A 15,061-nucleotide genomic window follows, 5' to 3' on the forward strand; every position below is an offset into this window, starting at 1 on the left:
TAAAAGAATTATAGGCTCAAAAAAAAAAAAAAAAAATTAGACTCAGTAAAGGATTAAGATGAACTAATGGGAACTGTATTTCTGGCACCTTCCTGGTTAATGATTATTCAGCTGTGTGGCGGTTTAACTTCCAGACTTTTGGTACTAAACCGTGAGTTGTTAGGGTCACCAAGTAGATTATTTCCTTCCAGTTACTTCATCCTTAGTTTATTCAGGAGGTTGGCCTGCAGAATGTTGACATGTTCAGTGTGTACATATTTATATCGTGCACTAATGAGGGATGAGAGCTGTCCCGTGAGGATATAGGCTAGAGTTTGTTCCTTCATCACTCCTTAGGGAACTCTGCTGTATCCGTCTAGGAACTTGGAGTTGTGTCTTTCTGTAGAGTCTTTCTGGCTTTTTACATTTTAATATGCCAGGGAGAAAACTCCTTTCAGCACAGGCTATAAATATTTTCCCTTCTGTCTGTGTTTGGATACGTCTAGTTGTATACTTTTCATATTGCAGCCATTTGTGAAATGTAAAAAGCCCATTGTTGTTTCACTTTTACAATAAGCATTTATTACTTTTTAAATTTAAAAAGTGAAGAGAACATTACCTCTTCTAAGTACTAAGTTACTTATAGTCCCACCACCTAAAGACAAGCATGGTTAGTTGTTTTTTTTTTTAATGTTTATTTATTTTTGAGAGAGAGAGAGAGAGAGAGTGTGTGAGGAGGGGAGGGCAGAGAGAGGGAGACACAGAATCTGAAGCAGGCTCCAGGCCGTCAGCACAGAGCCTGACGTAGGGCTCGAACCCACCAACTGTGAGATCGCGACCTGAGCGGAAGTTGGATGCTTAACCAACTGAGCCACCTAGGTGCCCTAGTATTTTTTTTTTTTAATGTTTATTTATTTTTGAGAAGGAGAGATAGTGCATGAACAGGGGAGGGGCAGAGAGAGAGGGGGACAGAGGATCCAAAGTGGGCTCTGTGCTGACAGCAGCAAGCCTGATGTGGGGCTTAAACCCATGAACTGAGCTGTGAGACCTGAGCTGAAGTCAGATGCTCAACTGACTGAGCTACCCAGGTGCCCTGGTTAGTATTTTTTTTTTTATATTTCTTTTGTATCACTGTTCTCCAAGATCTTTTTTTTTTTTTTAACAAAATAGGGATCATACTATATGTGTAATTTTCTATTCTGCTTTTTTCACTGTATTTTTTCACGTCATTAAATATTTAAAAAATAAATTTTGGAGGCCCCTGGGTGGCACAGTTGGTTGAGTGTCTGATTCTTGATTTTGGCTTAGGCCATGATCTCATGGTTTGTGAGATCGAGCTGACAGTGTGGATCCTGCTTGGGATTCTCTCTTCCCTTTTCCCTCTGCCCCTCCCCTGCTCACGAGCTCTCTTTTCTCTCTCTCTCTCAAAATAAATAAACATTAAAAAAAAGAATTTTAAAAATAGATTTTTGAGGCACCTGGGTGGCTCAGTCAGTTGGTTAAGTGTCCGACTCTTGATTTCAGCTTAGGTCATGATTTCGCAGTTTGTGAGTTCAAGCTCCTCGTTGGGCTCTGACAGCTCAGGGCCTACTTGGGATTCTCTCTCTGCCCCTCCCCTGCTCTGTCTCTCTCTCTTTCTCTCTGTCTTTCAAAAATAAATAAATACACTTAAAAATTTTTTGAATAGGTAATGCATTTCAAAAATAAAAGTGACACAAAATGAAAACATTTGAGAAGTCTTATTTCCATATTTATCTCCATTCATTCTTTCCCTTTAGTCCCTAACGAGTGACCATTAATTTCTTCTCTTATTCAAAAAGTTGCATTGCTATGCATATTGTTTTGTACTTTGCTTTTTCACCCCTATTAGCAATATTTTATTTTGGAGATTTCTTGTTATCAGTACCCAGAGAATCTTCCTTATTGTAGATTAGTCATCCAGTCCCCTTTTTACATCGACACTTTAGTTGTCCCCAGTTTTTTGCTGTTACAAACAATAAGACAGAAGTAGTAATTAAAGGGGAAAAAAAAAGCATTTGCTGTGCTTCAGTTGTTAAGGAAAAGTTCTTTCCAAAGCAATGCCAGCTAGTAAATGTAGAAATAATGATGGAATTTGAGAATCTACGTTTTTTCAGCTCCTAAAGGAAATAATTCAAGAAGGAATCATCAGTGACTGCTAAATCATTAAGCAAAAAGTTGAGAAGGAACAGGATATTCCATCGAGGCCAAATATTAACCACAGATGGCTAATTATAAAGGGGAGGGATGTACCTTTATAAAGAGAGCTCTGGCAGTTACAAACTCACCCAAGTGGTCATATTTTGCCAAATGATCACATAATTTTCCAAGTCCCACCAACTCAGTCTGAGGATATGTGCCACCTGATAGGCTTCATTGTAGCAGGGGGTGGGGCTTGGGAGGGTGATACATAGATACTATCACCTGTGAAGCAGGTGCCAAAAATACTTCACCTAAATCTAATCAGTGTTTTAGACCTAACCTTCTATTTATAGTAAATGTGAGGGATAGAGAGGTAAGCTAAATGGCACTGTGAAGAAACAATCAGACAAAACTAGTATGTAAGACAGTCTCCAGGTACCTGTCCTGGGATTTTAAAAAGCTTGTGAATAAGTAAAGGTAAAACCAACCAAAGCAAAATTTGGAGGCCATTCTAGAATAAAAGAAACTAAAGAGATATAACATCCAAACTAATTGCTTGAGTTTTGATTGGATTTTTTTTTTTTTAAGGCAACTATTAAAGCCATTTTTAAATAGTTGGGGACATTTGAATGAGGACTGAGTATTAGGTGATAATCAGTGTACCTAATGGTATTGTGGTTATGAAGTCAAACGTCCTTATTCCCTGCAGATGCACAGTAAGGTAGATAGGGTTAAAGCATATTGATGCCTGATGAAATGGTGCAGAAAAAAATAAAACAACACATATATAGTGTTGTCCATAGAGACAGATAAAGCAAATGTGACCAAATGTTAACAGTTCTTGAGTTTTAACTGGTGAATACTGTGTTTATTGTACTGTTTTTTCAACTTTTCTGCACATTTGAAATGTTCCATAACATTTGAAGAAACAGTGCTACAGTGAATAACATTTTACGTGTATTCTTCTGAAATGCCATTTTATTGGACTGCATATTCCATTGTATAGAGGAGCCACAATTCTTTAATTGTTGCACATGTGTATATATATATTTTGCTGCTAGTTGACCTTTTTTTTGTGTGTGTGTGTGTGGTGATAGTTTTATGCCCTTATGGCTTGTGGTGGATGAGAAAAAGGAACTGAAATTTTTTTCTTCTGTTTTCTCCTCTCTGTACTACTCTGGAACTTTTGTGGAAAAGAGAAAAGGAGAGTGAGAAAGATACCCCCAAAGTAGTCCTTATGCACATGCTTTTAGGGAGGAGATAAGAGTTGAGGCTGCTGCATAAGAACCAGCCCTCAAGTAATAAATAGCCTTTTAGAATTGGTTACCTGTTCTTTGGTTTGGAAGCTGCCCAAGTGATGGGGGGGGCGGGGGGGAGAAGCTGGTGACTAAGGAGGCAGTGTGGCCCAGAAGGGGAGGGCAGGTGCTGTGTTTTGTTTTTTGTTTTTGACAGGGTTTTAGACCTTATTTATTTATTTATTTATTTATTTATTTATTTTTAATTTTTTTTCAACGTTTTTTATTTATTTTTGGGACAGAGAGAGACAGAGCATGAACGGGGGAGGGGCAGACAGAGAGGGAGACACAGAATCGGAAACAGGCTCCAGGCTCCGAGCCCATCAGCCCAGAGCCTGACGCGGGGCTCGAACTCACGGACTGCGAGATCGTGACCTGACTGAAGTCGGACGCTTAACCGACTGCGCCATCCAGGCGCCCCAAGACCTTATTTATTTTTATGTGTAACAAAAGTTCTTATCTGATAAAATAATAACAGAGTAACTGCTTTAGAGAATGGCTTATTCTTTAGATATAAGGCTGATCTATTGATGATATGAAAGGAATTTAAGGGTGAAATATTTTTGGAAAAAAAGTTCTGGGAGAAGGGTCTTTTCCTGAGAAAGTGTCATTAAATTAAAACACAGAACTTTCCTCTTTGAGCTAGAATCATGTTTTCAGTGGGAAGCTTCTCTGATTGCAGAATAGATATTCTTTAATTTCATGTCCATCCTTTAGATTTCCATGAAGACAACTTACAAGGACCTGAATGGCCTCAATTTAGCTGCATCAGCTTGCGGAGCTATTGCTTGCTCCTTCACTTCCTGTGCCTGGTGTGACAGTGGCTACTGAACGCCATGAAGGTTGTTCCAGAGAAGAATGCTGTCCGGATACTCTGGGGGCGAGAACGGGGCACTCGGGCCTTTGGAGCTCAGCGGCTTCTGCAGGAGCTGGTGGAAGATAAAACCCGGTGGATGAAATGGGAAGGCAAGGTGGGAACAATGGATATTTTTGACATAAGATTTTTAGGGGTAGAATGGGATAAGATTTTTAGGACAGTAGAGTGGGGTTTTAGAATGGGCTAATTATGTAGAGTTGGGATACCATTTATTTTGTGTGAGAGAATTGATATATCTAACCTACAGAGTTTTAAAAATAAATTTGGAAGAATTCATGGGCTAGAAATATCTTTTGTCTTTAGAACTAGACATTTTTCTTAAAGGTAATTTGGATTTCTCTTTCAATTTGTGACTTTGATCACTGTTTCCAGTGTTTCAGCTTATACTGAATACTGATCTACTATGGTTCATGTGCTTTTGAGATAGAGTAGGTCATAGTTTATAAATAATGTGTTTTAATTTTTTTTTTTTTTTTTGGTTTGTTTTTCAGAGAGTAGAACTGCCTGATAGTCCACGCTCTACATTCTTACTGGCCTTCAGCCCAGACAGGTACCTAGTACTTACCTATAACTTAACCTAAGACTTGTGATAGCATTGCTTTATGTATATTTGGTCTAGCTTGGTCTTCCAAGTTACATCCCTAAGGGTTCTTTGAAACATTGCTTGAATAGAGCTTTGCCAGTGTATCAGAAGGGGAAAGAAGGTAGATGAGCTGTGCTATCCATAGAAATAATAGGAATAAGCAAAGGAAACAACAGACATTGAGGATCAAAACTTGGGAAGTTTCTCAATTACAATCCTTTGCCTGTGTGATATAGGCCACTGATGGAGTGATAATTTTCCTACCTGGAAAAAAATATTCTCTGAAGGGGATGTGTGGAGAAGCCAGAGCTTTCAAAGATCAGAATATTTCGGTTGTTTGTAATGCCTAAGGTGTAGTTTTTTCACGCTAGGGTGGAGAATATTCCAAAGCCAATTGTCCAGAACTGAGAAGGTTGGTTACCCTCCTGTGTGCTTCACATTCACGTCCTACTCTTCAATCCTCTAGGACTCTGTTGGCCTCCACCCACGTGAACCATAATATCTATATTACGGAGGTGAAGACTGGCAAGTGTGTTCATTCTCTGATTGGACACCGCCGCACTCCGTGGTGTGTCACTTTTCATCCCACCATCTCAGGCCTTATTGCTTCTGGCTGCCTGGATGGGGAGGTTAGGATTTGGGATTTGCATGTAAGTATTTCCATTTCCTTGATACTCTAAATGCAGAGAGTTGTTTACCATTGAGTTCTTAACTGGAGGAGAAACTAGCTAGGTTCTTAGGACTACATGTGAGTAAGCGGTAGTCATTGCCCACTTAAGTAATAGGAATAATATTCCTCCATTCTAAGGTGAACACCCTGTTTAACTGTTTTTCCATCTGCCCATCGTGACATAGTATAGGAGGTTCTAAAACGTGTTTGGGATAGATGCCTTTTGTTTTAGAGCGAGGATTGTATTATATTCTGATCATGATCACCAAAGCAATATGCTTCCTGACTTGCTGGTGGTTTTTTGTTTACCATGTCACGCACCAGGCTTGCGTTTTCACAGGCCTCAGAAACAGGAATTGTGTGGATACTCATTGCTTTGGATTATAGGTGACTTGGGAGAACTGAGCTGACAGTAATAATTTTCTGATAAATTGGTGACACTGCCAGATCACTGATTTTCTACACTTTACAGAGGACATATTTATTTTTTATTTATTTATTTATTTATTTATTTATTTATTTATTTATTTTTTAATATATGAAATTTACTGTCAAATTGGTTTCCATACAACACCCAGTGCTCATCCCAAAAGGTGCCCTCCTCACTACCCATCACCCACCCTGCCCTCCCTCCCACCCCCCATCAACCCTCAGTTTGTTCTCAGTTTTTAACAGTCTACAGAGGACATATTTAAAGTAGGCTGTACAAGTGGTCATTTTACCTTAAATGGTCCTTTTTTTTTTTTTTTTTTGAAATTGACATCCTAACCTCCTGCTAGTTTGTAACCGGAGACTATTTGGATTGGTTCATTTATAGGGTGGCAGTGAAAGCTGGTTCACAGATAGCAACAATGCCATTGCTTCCCTGGCTTTCCACCCTACGGCTCAGCTCCTGCTGATTGCCACTGCCAATGAGATCCACTTCTGGGACTGGAGTCGACGGGAGCCCTTTGCTGTGGTGAAGACAGCTAGCGAGATGGAACGGGTCCGGTGAGTGCTCTGCCCACTAGTGATGTTTGGCATAGGACTCACATGGCAGAGAGCATTTACACTTGCTGTCACCTCAGGAAGCAGTTTGTTACGCCTGTTCAGAGCAGGGGGTTATCTGTGAGGCTCCTCCTACTTTTTAAGTTGCTGGCCAATCAACAGTTCATTTTAGCTGTTCCTTATTGGCCTCCTCTTCTGGGCTCTGTAGACCAGGGTTGTTAGAAGGTCTTTTAGGTTCAAAGCTATCTGGACTTGGGGTAGAGCCCTTTTTTTTGTGTGTGTGGGGGAGGAACACCTGAAAGTTGTTCAGGTAGAGGTTAGCTTGGTAGGTAGTTGTTAGCCCCAGTTGTCTGTGTTTATCAAACTGGAAAATGGAGATGTAAGTATGTATCAAATCTGCTGTGGATATTTAGCCCCCAAGATCAAAACACACATTGCCTGAATTAAATACAGATGAGGCATTGGTTTCTTTGGTCCTCTTGGTATCGCAGCTGGATATAAGAAAATTTTCTGGTCTCAGCCACTTGATGCTGAGATAGTTCACTGTCACACAACCCCTGCTCCTTGCCAGTGGAGCTGCTGTGTGAGGGAAGAAGTAACCCTGTGGCAGAGTTTGGGAGTGACCTGTGCTTTACTCTGATGATAGGCTCTTAGCTATGAGCCAGTATGTGCTTAATGTAGTTGCTTCTTGGGATGAGAGCCTAGGTGCTTTTTGAAATTATTTTTGTGATACATATTCCCCTATTCTGGCAAGTGTGAGGAAGTAACAAGAAGTATTGAACTTTATTATTTTAATCTGTTTGAAAGTTTTGAAAGCTTCCAGCGTGAAGTGGATACCTGGGTAATCCCACAGTTATTAGTAATGATTGCTATAAATTTGAACACAGGCTTCCTCTTCTCAATTAACATCTATGTGTGTCTGTCTTTTTCTTCTTCTGTGTTTTCAGTCTCGTGAGATTTGACCCTCTTGGACACTACTTACTCACAGCAATTGTTAACCCCTCTAATCAGCAGGTAAGTTAGCATTTCCAACTGCATCTCAACTGTGGGTTGTTTTCTCAACTAGTTCTCCAGTTCTGATTATTTGGACTTGTCATTTGTAATGGCCAGGTGTTTCTTTTCTAGTTGGAATTCAAAGCTAGTTTCAGACTGTGTGCTCAAAGTTATAGCCATAATCTTGACAGGGGAGTCAATTCTGAAACCCCCAGGTGATTGCCTCATTAGAGTCACCAGGCTGTGTTGGATAGCTTGTCATTATGTGCCTTGGGCTGGTTGACATTTTCTTCCCCTCATTGCTTCCGTCATAGAGATGCATTTTGTAATAGAATTGGCTTGCCAGCTGTACTCATTCAGAAATGTTGCTAATCGGAAATGAATAATGTGATACCATATGATGATTCTGAATCTGAAGCCGGTTGGTCCTCAGTGCTTCCGGGGTAGAGTTGTTGTCTATCCATGAAGGTTGTTTTTCGCGGATGGTTATCAACAGTTAATCTTTCTTAATTTACCTGGAGGTTCTACCTAACCGCCTTGCTCTACCCCTGCCCCGCCTTGCTCCACATCGCAGGGTGATGACGAACCAGAGATCCCCATAGACGGAACAGAGTTATCCCACTACCGTCAGCGTGCCCTGCTGCAATCACAGCCAGTTCGCCGGACGCCTCTCCTCCACAATTTCCTGCACATGCTGTCCTCCCGCTCCTCTGGCATCCAGGTGGGAGAGCAAAGCACAGTGCAAGAGTCTGCTACCCCCTCACCCCCACCGCCTCCCCCTCAGCCCTCCACGGAGCGCCCCAGGACTTCCGCTTACATCAGGCTCCGACAGCGGGTCAGTTACCCCACAGCTGAGTGCTGCCAGCACCTTGGGATCCTGTGCCTTTGCAGCCGCTGCTCTGGCACTCGAGTTCCTTCCCTCTTGCCACACCAGGACAGTGTTCCCCCTGCTTCTGCCAGGGCTACTACCCCTTCCTTTTCTTTTGTACAGACCGAGCCCTTCCATCCCCCGGAGCAGGCCTCGTCAACGCAGCAGGACCAGGGCCTCCTGAACCGGCCGTCTGCCTTCAGTACAGTCCAGAGCAGCACTGCCGGCAACACGCTCCGCAACCTCAGTCTGGGTCCCACCCGTCGCTCTTTGGGAGGCCCTTTGTCCAGCCACCCCTCTAGGTATCACCGAGAAATAGCTCCCGGGCTGACAGGGTCCGAGTGGACCCGGACAGTGCTCAGTCTGAACTCCCGCTCTGAGGCAGAATCCATGCCTCCGCCCAGGACCAGTGCCTCTTCGGTGAGTTTGCTGTCTGTGCTGAGACAGCAAGAAGGTGGCTCTCAGGCGTCTGTGTACACTTCAGCCACAGAAGGGAGGGGTTTTCCAGCTTCAGGGTTGGCAGCTGAGTCAGATGGAGGAAATGGCTCCAGCCAAAACAACTCAGGCAGCATTCGCCATGAGCTTCAATGTGACCTGAGACGCTTCTTTCTGGAATATGACCGGCTTCAGGAGCTGGACCACAGCCTGAGCGGGGAAGCCCCCCAGACCCAACAGGCCCAGGAAATGCTCAATAACAACATTGAGTCCGAGAGGCCAGGCCCCTCCCACCAGCCCACCCCGCACAGCAGCGAGAACAACTCCAACCTGTCTCGTGGCCACCTAAACCGTTGCCGCGCCTGCCACAATCTCCTGACCTTCAACAACGACACCCTGCGCTGGGAAAGAACCACACCCAACTACTCCTCTAGTGAGGCCAGCTCCTCCTGGCAGGTCCCCAGCACCTTCGAGGGCATGCCGTCAAGTGGCAGCCAGTTACCACCCCTTGAGCGGACTGAGGGCCAAACGCCCAGCTCCAGCAGGCTGGAGTTGAGCAGCTCTGCTAGTCCGCAGGAGGAGAGGACTGTGGGGGTGGCCTTCAACCAGGAGACGGGCCACTGGGAAAGAATTTACACCCAGTCCAGCAGATCTGGAACTGTAACACAGGAGGCCTTACATCAGGATATGCCTGAGGAGAGCTCCGAGGAAGATTCACTCAGGAGGTAAGCAGGTGCTTTCTTGTCTTCTCCTGTATCCCTTACTTTTCTCCTTCTGTCTCTTCCTTCAGTCCTGTAGATGTTGTGGCTGGATCTGGAGTGTCTGGGACCCATACATCTGGTTCTGGTCTCCCTAAGGTCCATTGCATCTTCCTGGAAAACTTGCTCTGGTGGCAGAGATAGGATGGGGCCTAGCAGTCTAAGTCACCTGGCTCTGCTAAGTTCATGAGACTGTTAGCCTAAAGGAGAGTGCAGATCAGGTTAGGGATGTAAATGGAGGTGGAGCCATTGACTTCCTCTGCCCTGTTCTTTGACCTTCTTGGAGGATTGTATGTGCAGCGCTGGTTATTGTGGAAAAAGAAAATGGTCCACAGTGCTTAGAAATAGGTAGTAAAAGAGAACCTGCTTGGTACAGATTAGTATATTGGCTTTTTTTCAGTTGTGTCTCTTTGGACAACTGTGTTCACCTTCTGGAGCATTGCAACTTGACAAAGGAAAAAGAAAATAATACGTGTATATATGTGTTGAGGAAAGTCTGCTTTAGAGATACATATTTTTTGGATAGCAAGTTAGTTGCTTAATTAAGATTCTTTGAGGAGATCTTCCAGATGGACATTCACCTCAAGGTGGGGAAGAAGAATAATTCACGGAAGGAAGGCCTCTCCATACTCAGATCGGCATCCCAGGCAACTCTTCCATGGAAGAAACAGAGTGGGTGTAGTTACCCGCCCACCACATGTTCCATGTATGGCTATGTGAGCATCTATCTTGATTTATTAGGGACTTCTTTCTGTAATTCTGTAAAGGTCACATCTAGCGTAATCACCAACTCCCAGAATATGCCTGTTGGATCCAAACAGCATATTGCTTTGCATTACATCCTCTGTTGAAGCAACTGAAATTTCTGACATAAGCTTCTAACAAGGGTGGGAATATGGATTGTGCACATAATGTACTTGTTATTTTGGGAGAATGCTTTAGAGAGTTACCCAGTTAATAAGTATTTGTTGAATGGTTACAATTTTTCCAGCACTGTGCCAGGCACTGTAGGGAATACAAAAGAAGTATAATACCTGGTCTTTACCCACTGGGGGTATTAATTATAGAGGCAAGACTTATTTACATACAATTATATAAAAAATGTAGATGACCCAAATGCTTCATTGTGTGGTACTCAGATTAAATGCAGTCTCATTTCAGAGAAAGGGAAGTACCATCAAAGAAGGTTATACAAAACCAAGCCTTGAAAGATGACTAGGATTTGGAAAGGGAAAGACCTTTTTACTTTAGGGGACCAGCAGATCATAAGGCATGAAAGAGCATGTTGAATGCCAGATGGTTACTAGGGGGTAGTTGCTAAGGGGAAGATAGGGACACTTGGTTGGATATGAAAGATACACTGATAGAGGTTGTTACTATGCTTAAATAATTGACACCAGTTCTGAGTTAACATCTCCTAAATTCCCAGCTTTGGAATATTTTGTCTTGCTCAGAGGAGCCTGGGACTGTTACTCCTCTTTGTCAAGAGAAGTGGGAAGGGAGCAAGCACAGTGCCTGACGCAGAGCAGGCATACAAAAAGTTTGTGAAAGGTAGCTGTAAAGGGACTGTCTTCAGTTACTGCTCTAAAAGTAGCTGAAGTTACTACGAGTGCCTGTCTCCAAGTACCAGTGGGCCTCTGGTCATCCTTTGTCCATTCAATTGTAGCAGTGCCTTTTCATGTGTTCTTGTTTGGAGAAATACCTGAGTGGTTTAAAATAAACTCTACTGTTTGATAATAATTAGAGACACCAATTACTGAGGGTCGCTGTATATTAGGTACTGTGTCTGGTGCTGTGTCTTTGTATTAATTCTCATTTCCACCACAACTCTGTGCAAGGCACGTGTTAAATTTCTCATCTTACAGCTGAGATAAGTAAGGCTCAGAGAAGTCAAGTTTCTTGTTAAAGATCTATGAGTAGTTTGCTGAGTGGGGATTTGAATTCTGGTGTGTGTGACTAAAGATTTTTCTAAACTGTCGTCCGTGGTATGTTCCTTGCTGTGATACCTCATTTTTAGGTGAACCATTTTTCTTTTCCTTTAACTTTTTATTATGATAATCTTCAAACATATAAAAATGAAAAGTATAATAAATTTCATATACATATCACCTGACTTTAAAAATTATCAACACTTGGCCAGCTTTCATTCATGTATATGCCCTCTTTGTATAAGTGCATCTGAAAATAATATGTTTCTCTAGAGAAATGCCATCCAATAAAACTTTCTACAGTGATGGAAGCGTTTTGTATCTGTGCTGTCCAGTGTGGTAGGCACTAGTTACATATGGCTAGTGTGAGCTGAGGAACTGTGTTTAAATTTTTAAATTTTAGTCAAATGTAAATAGTCACATGTGACTAAAATGTTAATAACTTCTTGATAAAGTAGACCATTTAAAACCCAGAATCTGTGTTTGTGTTTTAAATTAAAAAGTTCAAACATTTAAAATTGTATGTTGTAGGGGCGCCTGGGTGGCTCAGTCGGTTAAGCGTCCGGCTTCAGTTCAGGTCACGATCTCGCGGTCCGCGAGTTCGAGCCCTGCGTCGGGCTCTGGGCTGATGGCTCAGAGCTTGGAGCCTGCTTCGATTCTGTGTCTCCCTCTCTCTCTGCCCCTTCCCCGTTCATGCTCTCTTTCTGTCTCAAAAATAAATAAATGTTAAAAAAAAAAAATAAAAAAAAAAATAAAATAAAATTGTATGTTGTAGTAAATGAAATCCCTTGTCATCTTGCTGTGAACAATTGTGCATGTATATTTTTTCTTTTAAAATATGCAAATAATGCATGGTTTTATTGTAAAATACAGTAGTTACGTTATTTATGGAGTCGCTTAAGATGAGCCAGGATGAAATGCACTGTGAAGGCTGACAGCCTGCTCAAAAGTGAGGTACATTTGTAGAATGTTCCAAGTGCACACCCTTTACAGAAGGGGCATCACTTCCTCGTGATTTGAGTGGCTGCCTTGTAGTGTAAATTACTAATACATACAGGTGCTAATTAGCCCCTTCTGCCACCTTCAAAAAGAACCGGATGTTCTCTAGCTGATGAGCCAGCCCTTGCTTTTATTTCCCCAGCAGGTGTCACTGTTGGGCTGTTGCTGCCGCTCGGCTAGGCTGGCTGGCAAGAAAGGTGTCCTTGTTGTGTGCCTAGACTACTTGAAGGGAGAGGGTTTATTCATTTGACTTTGTAGTAGGAGATAGACTAAAGAGGCATATTTTGATCCTCGGTGCTGCTGATTTAATTCATAGTGTTTGCAAATAGCGAGAATATTAAGCACAAGAATATATTTCAGTATAGCTGTATGGTGCTGAGCTGTATTAACCAGTTCATGGTTTGTCTCTTTTTGCCCGCGGGCAGTAGAAGGCAAGCTGTCTGTGTAGTCCTGACTCCAGCATATAACCTGTAACTCGAGTGGCAGGCCCTTTCCTCACCACCAGAAACTTTTTGGGTCTCATAGCCCAGAATCTAGCAGATCAGGGTTTTGTGGCTCCCTGCAGCTTACAGCAGGAGTCCCTATGAGTTTGAAAGGCTGGTATTAGGAAAAAGAGAAAAGTATTTACGTGGCATCTTAAAACTGGAGAAACCCTAGAGTTTATTTAGTCCAGATTTTTTTTTGTTGTTGTTTTGTTTTTAATGAGAAAACTTAGATGCAGAGAGGGGAAATGACTTTTTAAGAGGTGCTTATTGCAAAGGTAGATTCAAACCCCTAGGTCCTAAAGAGGGCACTCTTTCCTCCTCTTGAAATTAGTGCTTTCACATCAGTTTTCTCCATCAGAACCTCTGTTGCTCATGTAGATCATTGCCTGGGGGTGGGGGTGGGGGGCTCTTCAGTCAACTCTCTGTAAGAAATTGGAGGTCTGATAGATCATTTGTAATTATTGCCTCCAGGTAGAAATGTAATCAACACAGTATTTCTCGGGATACATGAGAAAGAGTGTTTTAGTTATTTGTCATAGAACTGCATTGATTAGTTTGTGGGTTTTTTTTTTTTAATGTTTGTTTATTTTGAGAGAACAGGAGCTTACATACGCGGGAGAAGGGGAGAGAGAGGGAGAGAGAGAGAGAGAGAGAGAGAGAGAATGAGAGAGAATGAGAGAGAATGAATGAATCTCAAGCAGGCTCTGCCCTGCCATCACAGAACCCATCCAGGGGCTCAACCTCACAAACCTTGAGATCATGACCTGAGCCGAAATCAAGAGTTGGATGCTTAACTGACTGAGCCACCCAGGTACCCTTGATTAGTTTTTTTGAAGTCATTCCAGTTAAGGAAGCACTGTAAAAATCCCAACGAATGATGGGGGCTCCTGGGTGGCTCAGTTGGTTAAGTGCCCAACTCTTGGTTTCAGCTCAGGTCTTAGGGTCATGAGTTCAAGCCTGGTATTGGGCTCTGTGCTGAGTGTGAAGCCTGCTTTAAAAAAAATAATCATCCCAACGAATGGGAGATCAAAATCTGACCTAATCCTCCTCAACTGAATTATTTCTGCATTCTTTATCCTGATAGGTGACAAGGCCTTTCGTCTGAAGTATTTAATAAGATTGAGTGTATTCTGAGAACTGATGTCTTTTGATCTGCACTTTTCCCTTATCAAAGAAGATTGGGGAAATTTGGCCCAGAACATTGAAGGTTAGAGTTAGAAGCCCTCATTTGATTTATCGGGTATTTTTAGACTTTTGTGAAGGAATTGCTTTGGAATTTGGTGAGGCTTTATGGGCCACCTAACTTGTGTGATGCCTCAGCTTTAGTCACATGGGGATTTTCCAGGGAGCTCTCAGCAGAAACATCATTGATGGAAGAAAATAAATGGATATATCTGCAAGGCTAGTCCTGGATCCACAAGAGGGTGACCTAGAAATTAGGAAAATACCAGTCTTTAAAGCGTCATCATAATATAGAGAGAGAGGTCCATCTTTAGTAGCTTTTCTGAGCCATTGACCTTACTGGGACTAGAGAGTTTATATATACGTATGTACATATATATGTGTATATATATGTATATGTATATACGTACATACGTATATATAAAATTATGTTCAGTTTCTTTGGATGGGAGTACACTCAATTTATTATTCAAAACCTCATACCTCTGTCACTTTTTCCTTTTACTAAAACTTCCCTGAATGCCCCCAAATAATCACTTTATCTTTGCTGCTTGTACGAGATACAGATACTTCCTTGTAATATTGCACCCGTGACAGAAAATGTTTCCCTTTCTGTCATTGAGCTCCCTGAAGTCAGTGATTATGTCTATATTCCTACAGTCCCTAGAATACTACCTGGCACATAGTAGGTTCTCAGTAAATGGTAGTTGAATTCAACAAATGGAATTGAAATTATATCCCCTATGATTCAGTATGAAGTATACGTTTTTTGGCTTTCTTTTTTTTCTTCTTTTTATTTTTTTATTAAAAAAATTTTTTTTTAACGTTTATTTATTTTTGAGACAGAGAGAGACAAAGCATG

The 15,061-nt window shown here is 42.0% G+C and overlaps 1 protein-coding gene across 5 annotated transcripts in view; it reads left to right on the forward strand.

Annotated features, from left to right (window-relative positions):
* Positions 1 to 15,061, forward strand: part of AMBRA1 (autophagy and beclin 1 regulator 1) — a 179,340-nt gene that overhangs the window by 27,948 nt on the left and 136,331 nt on the right. For 3 of the 5 annotated variants that reach the window (XM_049617294.1, XM_049617312.1, XM_049617302.1), the window contains 6 exons: positions 4,152 to 4,405; positions 4,803 to 4,861; positions 5,361 to 5,544; positions 6,382 to 6,554; positions 7,499 to 7,565; positions 8,119 to 9,572. In XM_049617294.1, coding sequence (XP_049473251.1) covers positions 4,271 to 4,405; positions 4,803 to 4,861; positions 5,361 to 5,544; positions 6,382 to 6,554; positions 7,499 to 7,565; positions 8,119 to 9,572 — 2,072 coding nt within the window. In that variant the 5' untranslated portion in view covers positions 4,152 to 4,270. The remainder of the gene's footprint in view (positions 1 to 4,151; positions 4,406 to 4,802; positions 4,862 to 5,360; positions 5,545 to 6,381; positions 6,555 to 7,498; positions 7,566 to 8,118; positions 9,573 to 15,061) is intronic. The other 2 variants (XM_049617321.1, XM_049617331.1) reach the window with 1 other exon arrangement.

The sequence above is a fragment of the Panthera uncia genome, chromosome D1 (genome assembly GCF_023721935.1).
Source record: "Panthera uncia isolate 11264 chromosome D1, Puncia_PCG_1.0, whole genome shotgun sequence".
Lineage (NCBI taxonomy): Eukaryota > Metazoa > Chordata > Mammalia > Carnivora > Felidae > Panthera > Panthera uncia.